Source organism: Moschus berezovskii, chromosome 22 (genome assembly GCF_049115385.1).
Source record: "Moschus berezovskii isolate FMDL1 chromosome 22, NW_MosBer_1.0, whole genome shotgun sequence".
NCBI lineage: Eukaryota > Metazoa > Chordata > Mammalia > Artiodactyla > Moschidae > Moschus > Moschus berezovskii.
The window spans coordinates 55,369,423-55,393,253 of NC_142481.1; the positions used below are offsets into that span (position 1 = coordinate 55,369,423).

The 23,831-nt window shown below is 44.7% G+C and overlaps 1 protein-coding gene across 2 annotated transcripts; it reads left to right on the forward strand.

Moving 5' to 3' along the window:
* The first annotated feature begins 1,649 nt into the window (after positions 1-1,649).
* On the forward strand, positions 1,650-23,256 carry SDR42E1 (short chain dehydrogenase/reductase family 42E, member 1). 2 transcript variants are annotated; one of them, XR_016035957.1, is made up of 5 exons: positions 1,650-1,736; positions 9,747-9,839; positions 10,861-13,795; positions 14,231-14,287; positions 16,385-23,256. XR_016035957.1 is itself a non-coding variant. In XM_055413060.2 (3 exons), exons 2-3 carry the CDS (start codon positions 9,772-9,774, stop codon positions 11,972-11,974), a joined length of 1,182 nt encoding a protein of 393 aa, XP_055269035.1. In that variant the 5' UTR covers positions 1,650-1,736; positions 9,747-9,771; the 3' UTR covers positions 11,975-14,193. The 2 variants fall into 2 exon arrangements, 1 of the variants encoding a protein (XP_055269035.1); XM_055413060.2 differs by lacking the exons at positions 14,231-14,287; positions 16,385-23,256 and having other exon boundaries at positions 10,861-14,193.
* The last annotated feature ends 575 nt before the right edge of the window (positions 23,257-23,831 follow it).

Below are 23,831 nucleotides of genomic sequence, written 5' to 3' on the forward strand. Positions count from 1 at the left end.
AAACTCAGAGACAGGTTTTAAAAGATACATGGGAAGTGAATATTCAGGAGCCTAGAGAGCCTCATCCATCCATCACCCACCCATCTACCCATCTACCCATCCATCCACATAAACACACATCCATTCATCCATCCAAGCAATAACTGAGCTGAGCTCCTCCTATTGATCAAGCACTACCTAGGCTGAACATTGTGTGTGCGTTAGTTACTCAGTCGTGTCCGACTTTGCGATCCCATGGACGGTAGCCCGCCAGGCTTCTCTGTCCATGGAATTCTCCAGGCAAGAGTACTGGAGTGGATTGCCACTTCCTGCTCCATAGGAACTTCCCAACCCAGGGATCGAATCCCGGTCTCCTGCATTGCAGGCAGATTCTTTGCCGTTTGAGCTACAGGGAAGTCCTGCTCAACGTTGGAGGTACACAGAGAAGGAGACGGAAGTCTAAATTGGAGGTGGCTATAGACCACCTGACCTGCCTCTTGAGAAACCTATATGCAGGTCAGGAAGCAACAGTTAGAAGTGGACATGGAACAACAGACTGGTTCCAAATAGGAAAAGGAGTACGTCAAGGCTGTACATTGTCACCCTGCTTATTTAACTTATATGCAGAGTACATCATGAGAAACACTAGGCTGGAAGAAGCACAAGTTGGAATCAAGATTGCCGGGAGAAATATCAATAACCTCAGATATGCAGATGACACCATCCTTATGGCAGAGAGTGAAGAGGAACTAAAAAGCCTCCTGATGAAAGTGAAAGAGGAGAGTGAAAAAGTTGGCTTAAAGTTCAACATTCAGAAAACTAAGATCATGGCATCCAGTCCTATTACTTCATGGCAAATAGATGGAGAAACAGTGGAAACAGAGGCTGACTTTATTTTTCTGGGCTCCAAAATCACTGCAGATGGTGACTGCAGCTATGAAATTAAAAGATGCTTACTCCTTGGAAGGAAAGTTATGACCAACCTTGATAGTATATTAAAAAGCAGAGACATTACTTTGCCAACAGAGTTCCGTCTAGTCAAGGCTCTGGTTTTTCCCGTGGTCATGTATGGATGTGAGAGTTGGACTGTGAAGAAAGCTGATCGCCGAAGAATTGATGCTTTTGAACTGTGGTGCTGGAGAAGACTCTTGAGAGTCCCTTGGACTGCAAGGAGATCCAACCAGTCCATTCTAAAGGAGATCAGTCCTGGGTGTTCATTGGAAGGACTGATGCTGAGGCTGAAACTCCAATACTTTGGCCACCTCATGCGACGAGTTGACTCACTGGAAAAGACTCTGATGCTGGGAAGGACTGGGGGTGGGAGGAGACAGGGACGACAGAGGATGAGATGACTGGATGGCATCACCGACTCGATGGACATGAGTTTGGGTGGACTCCCGAGTTGGTGATGGACAGGGAGGCCTGGCTTGTTGTGATTCATGGGGTCGCAAACAGTCGGACACGACTGAGATACTGAACTGAACTGATAGCCAATGTGCCCTGAAAGGGCTCCCGCGAAGCTGGAACACACGGTTTGGGCACCTCGGGGGAGATGCGTGAAGTCAAACAAGTGCTTGTGGGAGAAACCTGCACACCATAGAGATGCCGAGACCTCCGAGCATCCTAGAGAGGCCGGAAGTGGCGCCAAGAGGCTGGTCCGACGGCTCAGGCGCCGGGCGGGGCTGGCGGTGGCCAGAGGGCGGGTTTGAGTCGCCCCACCTCGAGCAATCCCGGCGTCGCTGTGGTCTTCTACCTCTGTGAGTGGGCCCGGGTAGGGAGGGTCGCCCCTCCGCCGGGACCCGGGCGCGGCTGGCGGGGGCGCCTGGGCTCGCACGCGCGTCGGGGTCCCGCGGAGGGCGACCTTGTCGGCCGCTACCTGCGTGTCGTGGCCGCCCAGGTGGGAGAGCTCCGTGGCCGCTGGTACGGGGCGAGGTAGTGAGTGATGGCCGACCTGAGTCCACCCCACTTCCCCTCGGATTCCAAGCAGCGGGGTTCAGCGTCGCTTTCTAGGATCGTTGCAAAGGTCTCAAGCACCGGCTAGCTTCTGGTTTTCGTCTTCTTTTTGTAAAAGATGGCAGGCCCCAAGCTCAGAACTTTCAACAGGCATCTGTGTCAAGGAAGACTCCATTCACTTTATTATTATTATAATCGCACTTTGTGGGGGAAAGATTACTTTCTCTTGATGACAGATGATTCTGGTTTTCCATTTAAGTGACCGTGTAAGGTTCCCATTTAAAATGAAGGTATTTATTGCTAAAAGATACGGAGTTTTAAATAAAACACAGTAAGTACTAGTACCAGAGATAAGGCTTCTCTGGTGGCTCAGTTCAGTTCAGTCATTCAGTCGTGTCCGACTCTTTGCGACCCCATGAATCACAGCACGCCAGGCCTCCCTGTCCATCACCAACTCCCGGAGTTCACTCAAACTCATGTCCATCGAGTCGGTGATGCCATCCAGCCATCTCATTCTCGGTCGTCCCCTTCTCCTCCCGCCCCCAGTCCTTCCCAGTGAGTCAACTCTTCGCATGAGGTGCAGTGGTAAAGAATCTGCCTGCTAATGCAGAAGACACGAGTTCGATCCCTGGGTCAGGAAGAGCCCCCCAGAGTAGGAAATGGCAACCCACACCAGTAATCTTGTCTGGAAAATCCCATGGACAGAGGAGCTTGGCGGGCTACAGTCCACGGGGTCGCAAAGAGTCACCCACCATTTAGCGACCAAGCAGCAACAAAGTATCAGAGGTACCAGGTGTGACAGAAATTATGAAGGTAGTAAGTGAATGACACTGCGTTGTTCCCAACCAAGGTGGGTCCTCCTACTCTGATCTTCAGGTCCTTGCTCCACCTCAGCCTCTGTCACCTGCATAATTTGTGGGCCAGTTTTTTGTTTTAGATTTTTTTCCTTTCAACTTGTCTAGGGTAAAAATGACGTGTGGCATTGTGTGATTTTAAGGTGCACAGCTTGATGACCTGATACGCATATATATTATGAAATGATAAGCACAGTGAGGTCAGTTAACTTCTCCATCACCTCACAGAATTATGATAGTTTTCTTTGTGTGTGGTGAACACTTGAAAGATCTACTCTCCTGGCACGTGGGGAGATGGCCACGTCCAGGTGGAGGTCTTGAGATCAGATCTGTGTGGAGTTGGTATCTGGGCCAGCAAGGCGTGCCCTGGCTCACTCTGGGCAGTTCGGCCTTGGGAGCTGCAGGGTCCCAAAGGGGGGGGCAGGATCTACTCTCCTAGCAGCTTTCAAGCCTGTAATAAAGTAATATTACATATGGCCCCCATGTTTTGTATTTGATCCCCAGAACTCAATTATGTCTTGTAACTAGAAGCTTATACCCTTTGACCAGCATCTCATTTCCCGCATCCCCCAACCCCTGGTAACCACCGTCCTACTCTCTGTTTCTATGAGATCAGCTCTTTTAGAGTCTCTGTATAATCGAGATCACCCCATTATTTGTCTGAGACTTATTTCACTTAGCATAATGCCCTCAAGGTCAGTTGGTACTGTCACTAATGGAGGATTTCCTTCCCTTTTTGAGTGGCTGAATAGTATTCCACTGTGTGTGTTTGTGTGTGTATACATCACATTTTCCTTATCCATTCATCCTTCAATGGGCACTTAGGTTCTTTCCATGACTCAACAATTTTGAATAATGCTGCAGTGAATATGGGGGCACAGATACCTTTTCAAGATAGTGATTTCCTTTACTTTGGATATATATATATGGGTAGGCAAGGTTCTTGACCTCTGAGTCTTTTTCTCATATCTGAAAAGCTGAGGATAATAATTACCTCAAAAGATTGTTCTGAGGCTTCAATGGTAAACCTTAAGCCCCTCGCCCATAATAAATAGTAAATGCCGCCATAGTTGTTATTTTCATTTTAGCAAGGAAGAAACAGGATCCAAGAGGTTCAGTGACTTTCCCAAGGGTCACACAGGGAATTGATGGGAGAACCAAGTCTAGGACTCAGATTTTCTGATTTATAACCTAAAAAGCTTAACCCTGCCTCCCCACTACCTCTGCCTCTTGGGAGGGGATGGAGCACCTTCTGCCTGCCCTTCTGGAAATTGGAGGGGCCCCTTTCACATTGTAGAATGTGTTAGCTGTGAAAGCCCCCACGGAACTCAGGTCACCATAGACTTGGCTGCTTCAGGTCAGGGACTCTGCACAGCCCTGAGTGCTTTATGTGGGTGAGATGTAGGCTGTAGAGTCAGATGTATCTGGGTTCTAGTAGGTACAGCCCCCTGCTGTCCCAACTACTGACCTGGCTGTAGTAAATGGGGTTTACCAATTAGTACTTGCCTCAGAGGTTTGTAGTAGCATCAATGATTTGTGGAGAACGTCTAGTGGGGTGCTCAGCACACAGTAAGTGATTAATGAATGACAGATGACAGTCCTTTGACATGTTTTAAGTGACAGGCATGCTGACCTCGAGGGGAGGAAGTGCAAGTGTAGTGCTTACAGGTACGACAGCAAAGGGCATTTGAAAGATTACAGAGCACAAACTGTGTTTGGATTTACCAGGTCTAGGATCTGTCAAATACTCCTCGTTCCTGCTGACATTCTTAGAGAAATGGCTTAGGTTTGCATGGAGTTAATATGATAGTTTGGGAAGCAGGTGGAAAATGCCTATCATAAAACTTTGTGATTAACTTTTATCATAAACATCAGGAATAACTGCAAGACTGCAAGGATCTTTTGTGCAACAAATATCTAGGCAAAAGGAGTTTGCGTGGGTAGCTGGACAAGAACATCAGGTAATAGAATTAACTTCCCTGCCACTGCCAGTAAAACTCAAAACTGTGTGCAAATACCCCTGTTTGTTATGATTGTGTCAACTTTCCACTTAATGCTGTGCCATTAATTTTCTTCGCACATGTGTTTGGCCTTTTAGGTTTTACACCTCACTTCCCTTTTACGTGTATCAGGGTGACTCTCATTGTCTGAAACTACTTGTTCATCCTTATGGCTCTGACTGCTTTGTATTAAACGCAGATAACTTTCAGATCATGTGTGGAATTTGAGCAGCACCGTTTCTAAACCCTCTAGCCTCAATACACTTTCCTGGTCTCAGTACAGTAAAAACACAGTTAACTTTTGCCTCTGTTCAATACCTGGGCAGTAATTTAAAACATGCCATCATAGGGTTAAACTACCTGGATATATTTTTATCTTCCTTTAAAGTAAATACAGTAAATTTTTATCTTTATGAAAGCCGTCTTCAGTTCTGCTTGCCGTATTCCAGTAGTGCCTAGATTTGTATGTTGCATTTTAATACCAGAGGGTCAGTAGCATCATCCTCTTGAACCTTGGGGATGAAGGAACTGTGTGCATAAGCTGAGGTTCTTATTACTGATCCTTCGCATTTAATTAGGTCTTTGTAAATCTGAAGTACTCCTAGTCATTTTTATGAGTTTCTTCTCATGACTTCCCTGTGAGCTGTCAACTTTATTACCCTCATTCTATCTTAGTATTATCAAGGGGTCAGGCGGACTTTAAATTTCATTTTTTCTTGTTTATAATTAAGATTCCTTTTATTTTTTGGATCGTATACTTAACCATAACCTGTATCTGCTAAAATGACTCCTCAAGTTAAATGTGACCCTCCCCCCCAACCCAGAGGGACGCAATTACTGAATAAAGCCACATTTTGGAAGAGCCTTAAAGCAATTGAGATTATAAACAGTGGTCTGAGTGCCCAGCCCTGGAAGGAATCAGATGGAAACTAGTAAAGCAGCCACCATGATATATAAAAAATCAGGCAGCCGTTTGAAGGAAAACCACACAGACCCTCTTTTCCCCCTTGTGGCTTAGTGTTCATGGGAATTTCTTTTGGTTTCCTGTGAAATGTGTTTGCTGCGATTTTTCTGTGCTCGCTGATGCAGGCAGCCAGAAAAGGAGGAGGTGGTTTCTGGGTGGTAGCACTAAAGGCTGGGCATCTATGAAGGTTTCACCAGCCGGGTGGATAGTCTTCTTTCATTGCCATTTGTCTTGCTAAATTATTAATCTTTCCTTACTCGTTACCACTCCTCTGACTCCCCAGTTCAAGTCAGTTACACAAGTTCTTGCCCCAGATAATTCTGGAATTAGTTGGAAGGTAATGAGGAGTAGCGTGAATGGGCCTGACAGGTACTCGGAAGCATTAATAATTTGAATTTGTACATTCCTGGTGTGATTAAGGTGCACGTGAACCAGGACTGGCCTGCAGCCTTATGACTGGATGGGAATGTGCAGTTGATACACACTGCTGTATTTAAAATGGATAACCAGCAGTTCAGTTCAATTCAGTCACTCAGTCGTGTCCGACTCTTTGCGACCCCATGAACCACAGCACGCCAGGCCTCCCTGTCCATCACCAACTCCCGGAGTTCACTCAAACTCATGTCCATCGAGTCGGTGATGCCATCCACCCATCTCATTCTCTGTCGTCCCCGTCTCCTCCTACCCCCAATCCCTCCTAGCATCAGACTCTCTTCCAGTGAGTCAGCTCTTCGCATAGAGGTGGCCAAAGTATTGGAGTTTCAGCTTTAGCATTAGTCCTTCCAATGAACACCCAGGATTGATCTCCTTTAGAATGGATAACCAACAAGGACCTACTATATAGCACAGAGAACTCTGCTCAATGTTATGTGGCAGCCTGGATGGGAGGGGAGTTTGGAGAAGAACGTGTACATGTCTGTGGATGGCTAAGTGACTTTGCTGTGCACTTGAAACTGCCACAGCGTTGTTAACTAGCTATATTCCAATATAAAATAAAAAGTTTTTTTAAAAAGGACAGTGAGAGATTTGGAAGAATTTCTTTTTTCTTTTTCCTTCCCTAAAAAATATTTATTTATTCACTTACTTTCACTGCAGGATCTTTAGTTGCAGCATGCAAACTCTTAGTTGCGGCGTGTGGGATCTAGTTCCCTGACCAGGGATCGAACCTGGGCCACCTGCAGTGGCAGCAGAGAGTCTGAACCACTGAACCACCAGGGAAGTCCCTTCCAAGAATTTCTGTTGGAAAATTCTTAGCTGGGCTCTTTGAAGACTTGTCCATTTTCTGATTTCCTTATCGGGGAATTTGTGTGGAGATAGAAAAATAACCTTTCCCCCCCCCACCGGCATCCTCTTAATGAAAACCCTGTAACCATACAGAACAGTTCTAAAACCTGTAAGTGCTGTTTTGCTTAATGGCTTCACCGTCCTTAGACTTCACCTGCTGCCCCTGCCTCATGGTGATCTCAGCTGAGCACACTGGTCCTGCCCCTTCATCACCCCTCACCTAGACTCCTGCCAACCTCCAGTCTCTCCCTCCTCCAGGTAAAGGTTAATCTTTGACAAGGACTGAAGTGAGCCTGCCATCCTGGACACCTGTCCTGGACACCTGTCCTGGACACCTGCAGAGACTCCGTTGTCTGCAGAATAGAGTGCAGGCTCCCCCGAAGGAATCTTGGTTTCTCCGTTTTGCCTTCTACTTTAATTTGCAGAAGCCTGTCTCCTCTAGCAGACGCTCCAGAATGCATGAATTCTGTCACATTTTGCTTTATGTCATTTTCGTGCCAGAACTTTTCCTTTTAGGAGCAAAGTTAAGTGAAAATGGCAGCACTGATTGGCGTACACGACGACGACTCTTGGACACAGCCGGGCCCTGCATAATTTGTGCCCATCATCGTTTTACTAAATTGGATGCATTTCACTGTGTTCCAAATCACCCATGAATTCTGCAAATACCTGATGGGCATCCACTGCGTCCGAGGCTCTGGTGGGGACATGCCAGTGAGAAAGGCTGAAGGCCTCGGTTCTCATGGCACCCACGTTCTGCTGGAAGGAGACCAGTAGTCAGAAAGGAAACATACATTTACGTAATGAAATGTGCCACGGAGAAAACAAAGCAGCGTTCAGATAAGGGAGAGCTCTTCAGAAACTACCCTCTGTGTCAAGCACTTGAGCAGACCTAAATATTGCGAAAGATGCAGCCTGGCGGGGATCTGGCTCAGCCGGTGGTTCACACAGAGGTGAAGCAAGGAGTGTGCGTAGGCCTCAGGGTACAGATGAGCTTGGCATCATCACGAAAAGGGGAAAGTTCAGGGGGGTGGGGCATAGAGTAGAGTACCAACAGAGGAGTGAAAGGAAGTCAGAGGAGGTTGCCACAAGATCATGGTGGTGACGGTAAGAAGTCTGGGTGGGTTGAAGTGTCAGTGACTGACCCCCTTCTGTGTCTGGAAGCAGCATCAGTGATTACAAAGTCATGTGATCACATTAAGTGATAGAATGGACTGCAGTAAGTTTTATGGCTGGCTATTCCAAATCCGAATGGGAGCGTCCTGCACTCAGAAAATAAGAGAAACATAAGGTCGCATATTAAAAGGATGCCAGAGCGTTTGTTGGTGATGGATTTTCTTGTAAGCACAACAACGGCAACTGCTTAGTCAGACCTTGGGACTCCAGCCATCCTTCACATCATTTTGCTCAGTTTTCCTAATTTTCTCACCCTCAAGCCACGGAGACAGTCACTTGCTGAATCTTATCTTCAGCTGTCACACCAACTGATTTCCGCACGAATGATCTGATTAGATTTACTGGCGATCAAAGCTTCTTAGTAGAGTTATCCAGAGGATAACAGGCTTTGTGTAATCCTGTACTTCTGAGAGACCTAATCATGGTGTGTGGGAATGTAAGAGAAAAATCGAATGCCTAGACTCTGGACCTCGAAGAAAAGGAAATTCAAGAAGTGACGTCCGTGGAGCACCTACACTACATCAGGCAATTTTTATGCACGTTCCCATTCGGCCTCCAGAATCCTGTGAGCTGATTTTTAGCTCCGATTTTTAATGCAGCAACAGCTGAGAGGGATGAACCTGTCCAAATGGTAGCACCTTTGGTTGCTTGCAGTCTCCCTAACTAACCACACTTCTCAGTTGTCTCCATTTACTTGACTGAATGAGAGAAAGTGTGTGTGTGTGTTTAAATGCATTTGAGGACCTGTGAGCCTCCTGTTCCATTTCTTCTTAAGTGGAAAGAGTTGAGTGGCCCACTTTCTGCTTGTTTTGTCTTGTTTTTGAAAGAAAGGTGTCTTGGAGCCTTGAGAAAATAAGAATTATAATTTTAGCATAGATGCGGAGGGAGGGAGAAGCAAGGTTCCCATAGGCATTGAGCACACACAGTACTTAGAAGGTTTCCTGGGTGGGTGAATATGGTTTACTACATAAAGGGCCTTTTTGTCCTTCCCTGCTTTATTTTTTAGTTGTTTTTTTTTTTTTTACATAAAAGCCAGTATTAAACTATGCTGCAGTGTGCTGTCTTAAACAAAAGATGTTGGAAATTTGCTTCAGAGTTCTGTCCTTGATTTTTTTTGGGGGGGGAACGGTGCAGAAAATGACCCTCCCTACCAAATTCGAACAACTTCTTTTGAAAAAGCCTGTAGCGTTTTCCACGGATTAAGAATAATGCTTTCTATTTGGAGAGTGCTTTGCGGTTTTTCAAAGCTCTCCCAGCTACATTATCTTATTTAACCTTCACACTGACCTTGCCAGGCAGTCAGAGCAGATTATTACTGTTCCTGCTGACACACAGGAAGAAATGGTGTGCAGCCCAAGAAGGGACAGGAGGGGGGTGGGCGGGAGTCAGCTAATGTCCCAAAGCCATGACGGGAACCCAGGTCTTAGCTTTTCTTTCTGCTGGAGCACACTGCCTTTTTGTGTCTTAACACCAAGTAGGGGACCATTGCTTCTGCAGTTGGGTTAGTAACAGTGGTGCATCCTACTTTCTTCATAGGTCCAGTTATCTTTGACTGCCACATATGGAGTCCCACAAATCTCCGAAGGAAACAGTCCTCATTACAGGAGGAGGTGGCTATTTTGGTTTCCGGTCAGTGCATCTGTAAAATATATCCATGGAAGTATTTTACTGGTAGTTGCTGGGAAAAGTATAGTTTTCAACCCACATTATTGCAGTGTAGACTTTTACTTGTTGGTACAGTGTAGACCAGGAATGAACCATGCTGCCCACTGCTCAGATTAGGAAATTGAGAACTATAGATACACTTCACTTGAAGAAAAATTCTTTATAAAGCCATTGAATCAGGGTGGGGAGATAGTCATATCACAAAAAAAACAATTTAAAATAATAGCTATTCTTTCACAGTTACATTATCATTCATAAATATTCTGAAGAATAGATGGTGGGTGCTGGAACGGGGGGAGGAGAGGTTTTCTGGTGGCTCAGTGGTAAAGAATCCGCCTGCAATACAGGGAGCTGCAGGAGATGCAGGTTCCATCGCTGGGTCAGGAAGATTCCGTGGAGGAGGGCATGGCAACCCACTCCAATATTCTTGCCTGGAGAATCCCATGGACAGAGGAGCCTGGTGGGCTACATTCCATGGGGTCACAAAGAGTCAGGCACGACTGAAGTGACCTAGCATGCGTGCATGCCTGGAACGGGGCGGGCTGGGGGAATGTAATATGTGGACACCACCATCTTTGAAGGTAAAGCCTCTCTCATTGTAATTTAAATAAATGTGAAGATGCTTGTTTCTGAACATTTGCATAAGCAAGACTTGTACCAATGAATGTGTAAAGTGAGGAACTCACAGGATAAGCCAGAGAGACTGGGAAAATTATATACTTTTCCAAAGAAAGAAAGTGAAATCACTCAGTCGTGTCCGACTCTTTTCGACCCCATGGACTGTAGCCTACCAGGCTCCTCAGTCCATGGAATTTTCCAGCAAGAGTACTGGAGTGGGATGCCATTTCCTTCTCCAGGGGATCTTCCCAACCCAGCGATCGAACCCGGGTCTCCCACACTGCAGGCAAACGCTTCACCATCTGAGCCATACTTTTCCAAGGCATAGCTTAATAGTAATTTGATCTTTCACTCTTTCTTCTTGCAGCCTTGGCTGTGCTCTGAACCGGAAGGGAGTCCATGTGATTCTGTTTGACATCAGCCGCCCTGCTCAGACCATTCCAGAAGGCATCTGGTTTATACTAGGAGACATCCGCCGTCTCTCTGACATAGAAAACGCTTTCCAGGGTGTCAATGTGGCTTGTGTGTTCCATATCGCGTCTTATGGTATGTCTGGGCGCGAGCAACTGAATCGAAGCCTGATTGAAGAAGTCAACGTGGGGGGCACAGACAACATCCTCCAGGCATGCAGGAGGAGAGGGGTGCCGAGGTTAGTGTACACGAGCACTTTCAATGTCATCTTTGGAGGGCAGGTCATCAGAAATGGAGACGAATCTCTGCCTTACCTGCCTCTTCACCTCCATCCTGATCACTACTCTCGGACCAAATCTATTGCTGAGAAGAAGGTGCTGTCAGCCAATGGTACTGCCCTGGAGAGGGGCGGTGGGGTCTTGAGTACCTGTGCCCTGAGGCCAGCTGGCATCTATGGGCCTGGAGAACAGAGGCACCTCCCCAGGATAGTGAGCTACATAGAGAAGGGCCTGTTCAGGTTTGTGTACGGAGACCCCAAGAGTCTGGTGGAATTTGTCCACGTGGACAACTTGGTGCAGGCTCACATTCTGGCCTCAGAGGCCCTGAACGCCGACAAAGGCCACATTGCCGCCGGGCAACCCTACTTCATCTCAGACGGCAGGCCCGTGAACAACTTTGAGTTCCTCCGGCCTCTGGTTGAGGGCCTGGGCTACAAGTTCCCGTCCATCCGCGTGCCCCTGACCCTCATCTATTGCTTCGCTTTCCTGACAGAGATGACCCACTTCCTCTTGGGGCGACTCTACAACTTCCAGCCCTTCCTCACCCGCACCGAAGTTTACAAAACCGGCGTCACACATTACTTTAGCCTGGAGAAAGCCAGGAAGGAGCTGGGCTATGAGGCTCAGCCGTTTGACCTCCAGGAGGCAGTCGAGTGGTTTAAAGCCCGCGGTCACGGCAGACGTCCTGGGAGTCGTGACCCCAGGTGTCTTGTTTGGGCTGGGCTGGTGGTCTTCCTCCTGGTTACAGTGGTTCTCACGTGGCTGCTGCCGTCTGTGATCCTGTCGGTGTGAAGGAGGGGCTGTACTGAGGTGGTTATATATACTGAGGTGGTTTTCAGGAAACACACATTGTAAAAATAGATAACAGATACCTGATGTCAACATTTGGATCTCCAGGTCACTACTTAAGAATAGATTCTTGGGGGACTTCACCCTGGCTGTCCAGTGGTTAAGACTCTTGAGTTTTCAGTGCAGGAGGTATGGGTTCAATCTCTGGTTGGAGAATTAAGATCCCATGTGCTACGCGGCACAGCCAAAAAAAAAAAAATTGAATCTTGGATTAAGTCTTCATTTCCTACCTCCTTGGACAAATCCTGAAGGGAGAAAACAGAAACCAGGATAAGTTTGAGATTCGGTTCCTTGGGTCCTCCTCCTTCAGACATGGACAGTAGGCGTCATTCTAAAACCCACAGAGCTAAACTCCCTCAGATGGGAAATGTCTTACTTGAATTTCTCAGAAGCCAAAAATGTACTTATCTTCATTCCATACGTTCTGCATTGACTTCACAGAGGTTGAAACACACACTGATAGGGGAATGGCAAAATGCTAATAGGCTTGCACTTGTGTGAAAAACACCAAGTTGAACTACTTCCCGACAGCCCAAGCCTCTGAGGAGATGGTCACTTTTGCAGGGGAGGCGGTTGCTAGTCACCGTATATGTTCTAGGAATGAGTTTTTGCCCTTCATGACATAAAGGTGTTATACCTGTGTGACCACATGGTAATGTTTGATATTGAAATGAATAGACCTTTATCTTACCTCACAGGATTCTTTGGAGGGTTAAATTAGACCAGGTATATAAAGTGCCACTCACCACACTTACAAGCCATTATTTTTATTAATATTGTTATTACACATTCCTTATGAGGGTTTTCTTCCTCAGGGTATTCTGTTTAGAGGGTGCTGTTGCTACTGACCTTTCTGGAATACCTCAGAGTCTATAACAAGTGTGCTTAAATATATTCAGTGTTGATAAAGTTGTGGTCTCCAAAAAGAGATTGAAATCTGGGAAACAGCTAAAAATCTGATGATTGATGAGAATATTTAAGCTAATGATACCATTTGCAGTTAAAGAATAAAGCATAACTCTCAACTCATAGACTGGTTTTCTTCCTGGGGAGAATTTCCGTTCTCTGAAGGCCTCTTCCAATGAAGAATGTTCTGAACAACGTCCAGGTGCCCACAGGGACTGCTGTGGCAGACATTCAAGTTGTACCGTCACACGGGAACCGACGTGCAAAGAAGACAGTGTCTTCACCCACTTTCTGATTCCAACTACAGAAAGGACAGCATTCCTATTCTGTAAGGACAGATGGCTGTGGAAAGTCATGTTAGATTTGGTCTGAGAGTATTTAGGAGAAGGGTGCTGAATGAAGAGGCCCTGGTGCATCTTGCCTGGACATTTTGGAAAAAGTGCTCAACTTTATACCAGAGGATCTGCAACCATGAATATCTTGTGTGGTCTTAACCGAGTAACCACAGCCTCTGTAGGGCCTCAGTTGCCTGCTTTGGGAAATAGGAAGATATTTGCCCTTTCCATTAACCCACCTGTGGGCTTTTCAAGTCACACAATGGTAAAGAATCTGCCTGCCAATACAGGAGACACAAGAGACACAGGTTCAATCCCTGGGTTGGGAAGATCCCTTGGAGTAGGAATTGGCAACTCACTCCAGTATTCTTGCCTGGAGAATCCCATGGACAGAGAAGCATGGCAGGCCACAGTCCATGGGGTTGCAAACAGACACAACTGAGTGACTGAGTATCCAGCGCATTAACCCGCTTATCCACCCCTCAGGGTTTGTTCTGAGCATTATGCTCATCAGTAAGATGTAGTGAGTACTTTTAATATATAATTTAATATATAAAATATAAATTGCAACATTAATATAAGATGGTGGTGGGATTGTTTTTAGTGAAATATGAGTCTTTTATTTTGCATTTCATAAAGTTAACTTAGGCTGAAGTTAACTTGTCTGACCAAGGCTTCCCTGGTGGCTCAGATGGTAAAGAATCTGCCTGCAATGTGGAAGACCTGGGTTTGATCCCTGGGTCGGGAAGATCCCCTGAAGAAGGGGATGGTAACCGACTTCAGTATTCTTGCCTGGAGAATTCCATGGACAGAGGAGCCTGGCAGGATACAGTCCATGGGGTCACAATGAGTCAGACATGACTAAGTGACTAATACTTTCACTTTTCAACTTTTCTGTGTATCTGCAGCATATCTAACACTCCAGGTGCTAAAGGACAGGTATCTCTGCCCTTTACAGAGTTACAGTCCAGCAGTGACATGGTGTGTCCATACAAGAAGGTGACTGAGAGACCAGGTAAGTGCAGTAAAGCATTTTTATTTTATTTGTTACTGAGAGGCCTCACCCAGGTCCGTCTAGTCAAGGCTATGGTTTTTCCAGTGGTCATGTATGGATGTGAGAGTTGGACTGTGAAGAAAGCTGAGCACCGAAGAATTGATGCTTTTGAACTGTGGTGCTGGAGAAGACTCTTGAGAGTCCCTTGGACTGCAAGGAGATCCATCCAGTCCATTCTAAAGGAGATCAATCCTGGGTGTTCATTGGAAGGACTGATGCTAAAGCTTTGGCCACCTCATGCGACGAGTTGACTCACTGGAACGGGGACGACAGAGAATGAGATGGGTGGATGGCATCACCGACTCGATGGACATGAGTTTGAGTGAACTCTGGGAGTTGGTGATGGACAGGGAGGCCTAGCGTGCTGTGATTCATGGGGTCGCAAAGAGTCGGACACAACTGAGCGACTGAACTGAACTGAGAGGCCTCACAGACTTTCAAAACATTTTTAATGAAGTCCTTCAAAAGAATGGCAGATAGTTGTAAGTTTTCTTATACCAACTATACTGAGCACAGTGGATTTTTCTTGTTTATGTTTTCTACAATGTACTTCCCCCAAAACACTGCCTCCAAGGAATGGGTAAGCAGTTATCCATAAGCCTGTTGGAGGATCACACCATGTGACAAAGAGTTCCATGTGTCATGGAACCCAAAGGACATGCCAAAGCTGCCAGAGTCTGCAGGAAGGAAGAGGGGCCCAGCAGGCCTGTTCAAATCCTGGAGTTGCTTAGTGCTGCTCCAGTCACAGGTGGCAGGGGATGCCACATTAAGAACTGTAGCAGTTACAAAAGGGCCAATTAACTACTTTTGGCACCAAATTACCTAGGTTATCCTATTTCTCAAACTGTAGAGTTGGCATAGGGATTCTTTTCAAGAGAAGGTTTTATTGTCCTAAATCACGTAATATGCTGATTGTAAGAAATCCAGTATTGCTGTGTCATAGATGTAATTTGTTTGCTCACAACGTTGGGGCATCTTCTACCGTGTATTCCTTCCAAATCCCTACCAGGTCACTGAGCCTTACAGACAGGTTAGAAAAAATAGCCTGCAGAATTCTACTCCCGGCCCCCAACACAGCCATGCACCCTAGAGTTAAGAACACCCCCACACACACCCCACCCCCGTTAGCTGGCATGGGAAGCCGACACCAGCAGTTCTTACTGAAATTATCACTGCTGACTACCATCATCTCTTGCTGTGGAAGGTGACACCCGCCCCCTCCCATTTCGAAACAAGAAATCCAATCCCAGCCCTTCCTTAGGACTGACCTCCACAAGCAAGACCTGACCAATCAAAAAACTGCCCTCCTTCTGACTGCGGTCATTGGGCCAGAGTGGGCCCTCTTCTCAACTTTCCCCGTGAACGTTCAGCAGGGAAACAGCTTTGGGGGATTGTCGCTGGGCTTTGGAGCTGCCATGAACTGGCGTACCGCAGAGGAGAGCCCGAATTCTGATGATGTTTGGGCTCCTGGTTTCAGTTGTGAGTTGAGCACAATAGGGCCATGAAATGGAGAGAGAGAGGGGAGGTCCTCAGAGCCGTCAGGGAGTCTTTGCCTCCAGGCCAAGGCTCACTTCCTGGACCGTGCTGTCATGTGAGTCTCGGTATATTTTGTTTTCTGCCTAGTCTTTTGAGTTGGTTTTTTTCCTGCGTGAATTGAAAAAGGTCTTGGTTTATAGTCTCGACTGCACGATCCTGGGCGCAGATGAACATCCTCTGTAGTTTCCAAAGGCACTCACTCCCCATTCTTCTGTGCACCCCCTTCATTACAAAGAGGGCCTATGTGTTTTTTTTAGCACCCCCACCCCCACCCCCAGGGAGCTGAACATTTGCTGGAGTTCTTCCAGAACGGACTAATTTCCTTTTCTAGAGTAGTGTGTGTTTGGACTGGGCACATATTTAAACAGTGTCGTTCAAACTCTCCAGTGGACCACCTTGAATGTTGAACGTGGTACACTGGAGAAGGAAATGGCAAACCAGTATTCTTGCCTTGAGAACCCCATGAGCAGTATGAAAAGGCAAAAAGTATGAAACTGAAATATGAACTCCTGATGTTGGCAGGTGCCCAATGTGCTACTAGAGAAGAGTGGAGAAATAACTCCATGAAAGATTGAAGAGAGAGTCAAAGCAAAAACAACACCCAGTTGTGGATGTGACTGGTGATGGAAGTAAAGTCTGGTGCTGTAAGAGCAATATTGCATAGGAACCTGGAATGTTAGATCCATGAATCAAGGTAAATTAGACGTGGTCAAACAGGAGATGGCAAGAGTGAACACTGACATTTTAGGAATCAGTGAACTAAAATGGACTGGAATGCTGCTGCTAAGTCGCTTCAGTCGAGTCTGACTCTGTGCAACCCCGTAGATGGCAGCCCACCAGGCTTCTCTGTCCCTGGGATTCTCCAGGCAAGAATACTGGAGTGGGTTGCCATTTCCTTCTCCAGGACTGGAATGGTCAAATTTAACTCCGATGACCGTTATATCTACTACTGTGGGCAAGAATCCCTTGGAACAAATGCAGTAGCCCTCATAGTCAACAAAAGAGTCCGCAATGCAGTACTTGGGTGCAGTCTCAAAAAATGACAAAATGGTCTCTGTTCGTTTCAAGGCAAACCATTCAATATCATGGTAATCCAAGTCTATGCCCTAACCAGTAATGCTGAAGAGGCTAAAGTTGAATGGTTCTATGAAGACCTACAAGATCTTCTAGAACTAACACTCAAAAAAGATGTTCTTTTCATCATAGGGGACTGGAATGCAAAAGGAGGAAATCAAGAGATACCTGGAGTAACAGACAAATTTGCCCTTGGAGTACAAAACGAAGCAGGTCAAAGGCTAATAGAGTTCTGGCAAGAGAACAGCAAATGTTTGGTCATAGCAAACACCCTCTTCCAACAACACAAGAGTAGACTCTACGCATGGACATCACCAGATGGTCAATACAAAAACAGATTGATTATATTCTTTGCAGCCAAAGATGGAGAAGCTCTATACAGTTATCAAAAACAGGACCGGGAGCTGACTGTGGCTCATATCATGAACTCCTTATTGCCAAATTCAGACTTAAATTGAAGAAAGTAGAGAAAACTACTAGACCATTCAGGTATGACCTAAATCAAATCCCTTATGATTATACAGTGGAAGTGATAAATCGATTCGAGGGATTAGATCTGATAGAGTGCCTGAAGAACTATGGACAGAGGTTCGTGACATTGTACAGGAGGCAGGGATCAAGACCATCCCCAAGAAAAAGAAATGCAAAAAGGCAAAATGGTTGTCTGAGGAAGCCTTATAAATAGTTGAGAAAAGAGAAGCAGAAGGCAAGGGAGAAAAGGAAAGATATATTCATTTGCATGCAGAGTTCCAAAGAATAGCAAGGAGAGATAAGAAAACCTTCCTCAGTGATCAGTGCAAAGAAATAGAGGAAAACAATAGAATGGGAAAGACTAGCGATCTCATTAAGAAAATTAGAGATACCAAGGGGACATTTCATGCAAAGATGGGCACAATAAATGGTATGGACCTAACAGAAGCAGAAGATAAGAAGAGGTGCCAAGAATACACAGAAGAACTATACAAAAATGACCTTCATGACCCAGATAACCACAATGGTGTGATCACTCACCTAGAGCCAGACATCCTGGAATGCAAAGTCAAGTGGGCCTTAGGAAGCATCACTACAAACAAAGCTAGTGGAGGTGATGGAACTCCAGTTTAGCTATTTCAAATCCTAAAAGATGATGCTGTGAAAGTGTTGCACTCAATATGCCAGCAAATTTGGAAAACTCAGCAGTGGCCACAGAATCGATTTATCACTTCCACTGTGTAATCTGACTGGAAAAAGTCAGATTTCATTCCAATCCTAAAGAAAGACAATGCTAAAGAATGTTTAAACTACTGCACAATTGCACTCCTCTGCATTCATCCCTAGAAAAGTAATGCTTAAAATTCTCCAAGTCAGGCTTCAACAGTACGTGAACCGTGAACTTCCATATGTTCAAGCTGGATTTAGTAAAGGCAGAGGAACCAGAGATTAAATTGCCAACATCCGTTGGATCATAGAAAAAGCAAGAAAGTTCCAGAAAACTATCTATTTCTGCTTTATTGACTATGCCAAAGCCTTTGACTGTGTGGATCACAACAAACTGGAAAATTCTTCAAGATGTGGGAATACCAGACCACCTTACCTGCCTCCTGAATAACCTGTATGCAGGTCAAGAAGCAACAGTTAGAACCGTACATGGAACAACAGGCTGGTTCCAAATAGGGAAAGGAGTACATCAAGGCTGTATATTGTCACCCTGCTTATTTAACTTATATGCAGAGTACATCATGAGAAATGCCAAACTAGATGAAGCACAAGCTGAATCAAGATTGCCGGGAGAAATATCAATAACCTCAGATATGCAGGTGACACCACCCTTATGGCAGAAAGTGAAGAGGAACTCAAAAGCCTCTTGATGAAAGTGAAAGAAGAGAGTGAAAAGTTGGCTTAAAACTCAACATTCAGAAAACTAAGATTATGGCATCCAGTCCCATCACTTCATGGCAAATAGAAAGGGAAACAATGGAAAGAATGACAGACTTTATCTTCTTGGGCTCCAAAATCATTGCAGACAGTAACTGCAGCCATGAAATTAAAAGAAGCTTGCTCCTTGGAAGAAAAGCTATGACTAACCTAGACAGTTATTAAAAAACAGAGACATTACTTTGCTGACAAAGGTCTGTATACTCCAAGTTATAGTTTTTCCAGTGGTCATGTATGGATGTGAGAGTTGGACTATAAAGAAAGCTGAGCACTGAGGAAGTGATGCTTTTGAACTGTGGTGTTGAAGAAAACTCTTGAGAGTCCCTTGGACTGCAAGGAGATCCAGTCCATCCCAAAGGAAATCAGTCCCGAATATTCATTGGATGTTGAAGCTGAAACTCCAGTACTTTGGCCACCTGATGTGAAGAGCTGACTCGTTGGAAAAGACCCTGATGCTGGGAAAGATTGAAGGCAGGAGGAGAAGGGGACGACAGAGGATGAAATGGTTGGATGGCATCACCAACCTGTTGGGCATGAGTTTGAGTAAGTTCCGGGAGTTGGTGATGGACAGGGAGGCCTGTTGTGCTGCAGTCCATGGGGTCCCAAAGAGTCAGACAAGACTGAGCAACTGAACTGTTCAAACTCTATTGTTACATGATAAAATCATTTGACAAAATGGTTTGTTCCTCAGAATGGTTAAACCATTGACATCCTGTGGGAGCAGGGACTATGCCTATTTTGCTGATTTATTTAATTAATTAATTTATTTATTTTTTATTGGAGGCTAATTATTTTACAATATTATATTGGTTGGTTTTGCCATACATTGACATGAATCCACCCCGGTGCTGATTTCTTTATTCAGAAATCTCTTTCCTTCAGCAACCCAATAAGTGCTTGTTGATTGGCTGAATGCACTTACCAGGTGACCTCACCTGAGATTATGACTCTGATATCCCAAGTATTCCTTTAAACCTGAAGTTTCCATCCCTAGCTCAAAATAAGAACACTGGAAGCCAAAGGTAAAAAATACTGACAGTATTCCATAGGGCTTCCCTGGTGGCTCAGAGGTTAAAGCATCTGCCTGCAATGTGGGAGACCCATACAATATTATTAACCATGGTCATCATGCTGTATATTAAATAATAATATCTAGATTTATTTCTGGGGCTATCATCACACACAAAAAAACAAGGAGAAATGTTAATTAGCTTGACTGTAGTAATTTCACTTTGTATATGTGTATCAAGTCATCGTGTTTTACACCTTCAGTTCAGTTCAGTTGCTCAGTCATGTCTGACTCTTTGCGACCCCATGAATCACAGCACGCCAGGCCTCCCTGTCCATCACCAACTCCCAGAGTTCACTCAAACTCATGTCCATCGAGTCGGCGATGCCATCCAGCCATCTCATTCTCTGTTGTCCCCGTCTCCTCCCACCCCCAATCCTTCCTAGCATCAGACTCTTTTCCAGTGAGTCAACTCATCGCATGAGGTGGCCAAAGTATTGGAGTTTCAGCTTTAGCATAAGTCCTTCCAATGAACACCCAGGATTGATCTCTTTTAGAATGGACTGGTTGGATCTCCTTGCAGTCCAAGGGACTCTCAAGAGTCTTCTCCAGCACCACAGTTCAAAAGCATCAATTCTTCTCGGCGATCAGCTTTCTTCACAGTCCAACTCTCACATCCATACATGACCATGGGAAAAACCATAGCCTTTACTAGACGGACCTTTGTTGGCAAAGTAATGTCTCTGCTTTTTAATATGCTATCTAGGTTGGTCATAACTTTCCTTCCAAGGAGTAAGCGTCTTTTAATTTCATGGCTGCAATCAGCATCTGCAGTGATTTTGGAGCTTAAATATATATAATTTTCATTAAAAATATGTTTATGTCTATATACATATATATATAGAGAGAGAGAAAGAGAGAGACTATGTATGTATAGACTCCAGAGGCGTGGTGTTAGGCAGAACAGCAGAGCCAGAAGCTCTAGGGTCAGCCCTTTCACCAAAAGGACTAGTAAGCTGGGGGGAAATGAGCAGAACCAACAACTGCAGAACAGTTATGTATACTTTACCGCAAATATACGTATGCAAAGTCTGAAAACTTCCCCTGATGGTTGTGGTTCAGAAGCTCTGTGTGGGTTGGGAGTGTACAGTCCAGGTATTCCTTATCTTTCAACAAGAAGGTGGAAAATGCTGCCAGGTAACAAACACGTGCTCCCTTTGCAAGATTCTAAGCACGCGGCTCCTGCGTACTCGTTGCTTTTCCCCTTCCAGTGGTGTGCGCTGCTCACCTTTGCTGAACGACTGGAGGGGGAAATGGGGCTCACAGAAGAACCTTAAACCGAGGTGACCTCCTGCCTCCTTTTTAAAACCATAGGCCCCGTGGTCTGCTGACTCACAAGCACGCTACTTCCCAGTGCTCACTCCTCCAGGCCACCTGGAACCCGCTTCCTTTGGCCCAAGGGCTTCTTGTGCTATGCGTCTCTTGGGCCTGGTTACCTGATCTTTTGGGCACAAAGCAGCTGTTTGCTATTGAAAATCTAACCAGAAATGGAGTCAACCAGACCACAGCACCCCTAAACTCTGCAGATTCATACAATGTTACCCAGCTCCACACACAGAGAAGATACTTCTGTTACTGAACGCAAGTGTAACCATGATCAAGGCAAAATCTAGCTCACACCAAGAAATCACATAAAACAGAGTGACCTGGGCAAGTGTCTTGCAGCCAACAAAGGGTTGATCTGCAGTAATTTGCAATGTTAATTTTTAACAGATCTGGTTGAAGCATGCAAGTAATTAAAACATTCTTCATTACTAATATGTGGTATTTTAATCCTGGCAAATATTCTAGATATGTTTTTCTCTGGTCCTCCAGGGGAGCCTTATTGCAGATCTAAAGGTAAAATACTTTCTTACATATTTTTAGTTCATGTCATGAGAATTGAGTTGCCATGTGCTATTCACCATCTCTAGGATCTAGTGTCCTGAATAGCTAATACGGCTCTGAAATGCTGCCCAGTTTTAAAGAGGAATTACTTGTGTTGCTGGAGCAATTGCAACACCCACACTTAAGTTGTCATCATGCAACTTCTTCAGGGTTTTTTGCTTCTAGGTATGTTTATCACTGGGATAATGATGAATGTAATTCATCACCCTCGTTAACTAAGTTATTCAAAGAAGGTCATTCTCACTAGTTAATTTCTACTATTTGTTGAACATTTACAGTGTGTAAGTCTCTCTATATTTCCTAAACTCATGTAATTCTCTCAGAGCTTTTAAAAGTGGGGACTTTTATCATCCCCACTGTACACATGAGGAATTGGTGGTGTTGGGAGGTGAAGCATCTGGCCCAGGCCACCCAAGTCACTCGACCAGGAAGTGGCAAAACTTGGATTTGAGACACATTCACTTGAATCCAGATACCAAACTCTTAAAAAGTCACAGTTGATTTACAATGTGTTAATTTCTGCTGTACAGCAAAGTGATTCAGATACATATATATTCACATTCTTCTCCATTATAGTTTATCTCAGGCTGTTGAATATAGTGCTATGTGCTCTAACAGTAAGACCTTGTTTATCCATTCTATATCTAATAGTTTACGTTTGCTAATCCCAACCTCACAGTCCATCCCTTCTCCACCCCTCTTCTTGTCAACCACGAGTCTGTTCTCTATGCCTGTGAGTCAGTTTCACAGATAAGTTCATCGTTATATTTTAACTTGAATAAGTATTTGATATTATTTGCCTTACTCTTTCTGACTTCACTTAGTATGATAATCTCTCATTGCATCCATGTTGCTGTAAATGGTGTGATTTGGGGATTTTTTGTGATTGAGTGTTATTCCGTTGTGTATATATATGTACTGCATATTCTTTATCCATTCTTTGGTTGATGGACAAGTTGTTTCCATGTCTTGGCTATTGTGAATAGTGCTGCTGTGCCCATAGTGGTGCGTGTATCTTTTTTAATTATAGTTTTGTCTGGAGATATGCCCAGGAGTGGGATTGTTGGATCATATGATAATTCTATTTTTGGTTTTTTGAGGAACCTCTATACTGTTTTCCATAGTGGCTGCACCAATTTACATTCCCACCAACAGTGAAGGAGGGTTCTGTTTTCTCCATACCCTCTCCAGTATTTGTTATTTGTAAGTGTTTTGAAGATGGCCATTCTGACTGGTGTGAGGTGGTATCTCACTGTAGTTTTGATTTGTGTTTCTCTAATGATTAGCAATGTTAAGCATTTTTTCATGTGCCTGTTGACCATCTGTATGTCTTCTTTGGAGAGAGATCTATTTAGTTGCTCCACCTATTCTTCGAATGGGTTGCTTGGGTTTTTTGTTGTTGTTGTGCTGTAGAGTTATATGACCTGTTTGTGTATTTTGGAAATTAAGTGCTTGTTGGTCCTATTGTTTGTGATGTTTTCTCCCATTCTGTAAGTTGTGTTTTTGTTTATTTCTTTGCTGTGTCAAAGTTTATAAATTTCATTAGGTCCAATTTGTTTGGTTTTCCTTTTATTTCTATTGTCTTGGGAGACTGACCTAAGAAAATCTTGATACAATTTATGTAAGAGAATATTTTGCCTATATTCTCTTCTAGGATATTTTATGGTGTCATGTCTTATATTTAAGCCTTTAAACCATTTAGAGTTTATTTTTGTCGGACACCAAACTCTTGATGACCATGTCTGAGGTGGCTGTATCATTTTAACATTACACTATACAAGGCCAAACATCGCCTGAACTCCTTTTGCGATTAAAATAAATGGTTGTATTTGCAGCAAAAAAAAAAGTTACTGTTCATAGTGACTTTTGCTGCACAAACCCTTAATAAGTCATAAGCAAAGCATTATTTTACAGATGAATGTGACATGTGGTGGGCTGGGGGGGGTGTGTGTGTGTGTAGGCCGGTTAATCTATTGAATTTCATTTATTTAGTAAACAGTATGGCATATTTGGAGAAGGCAATGG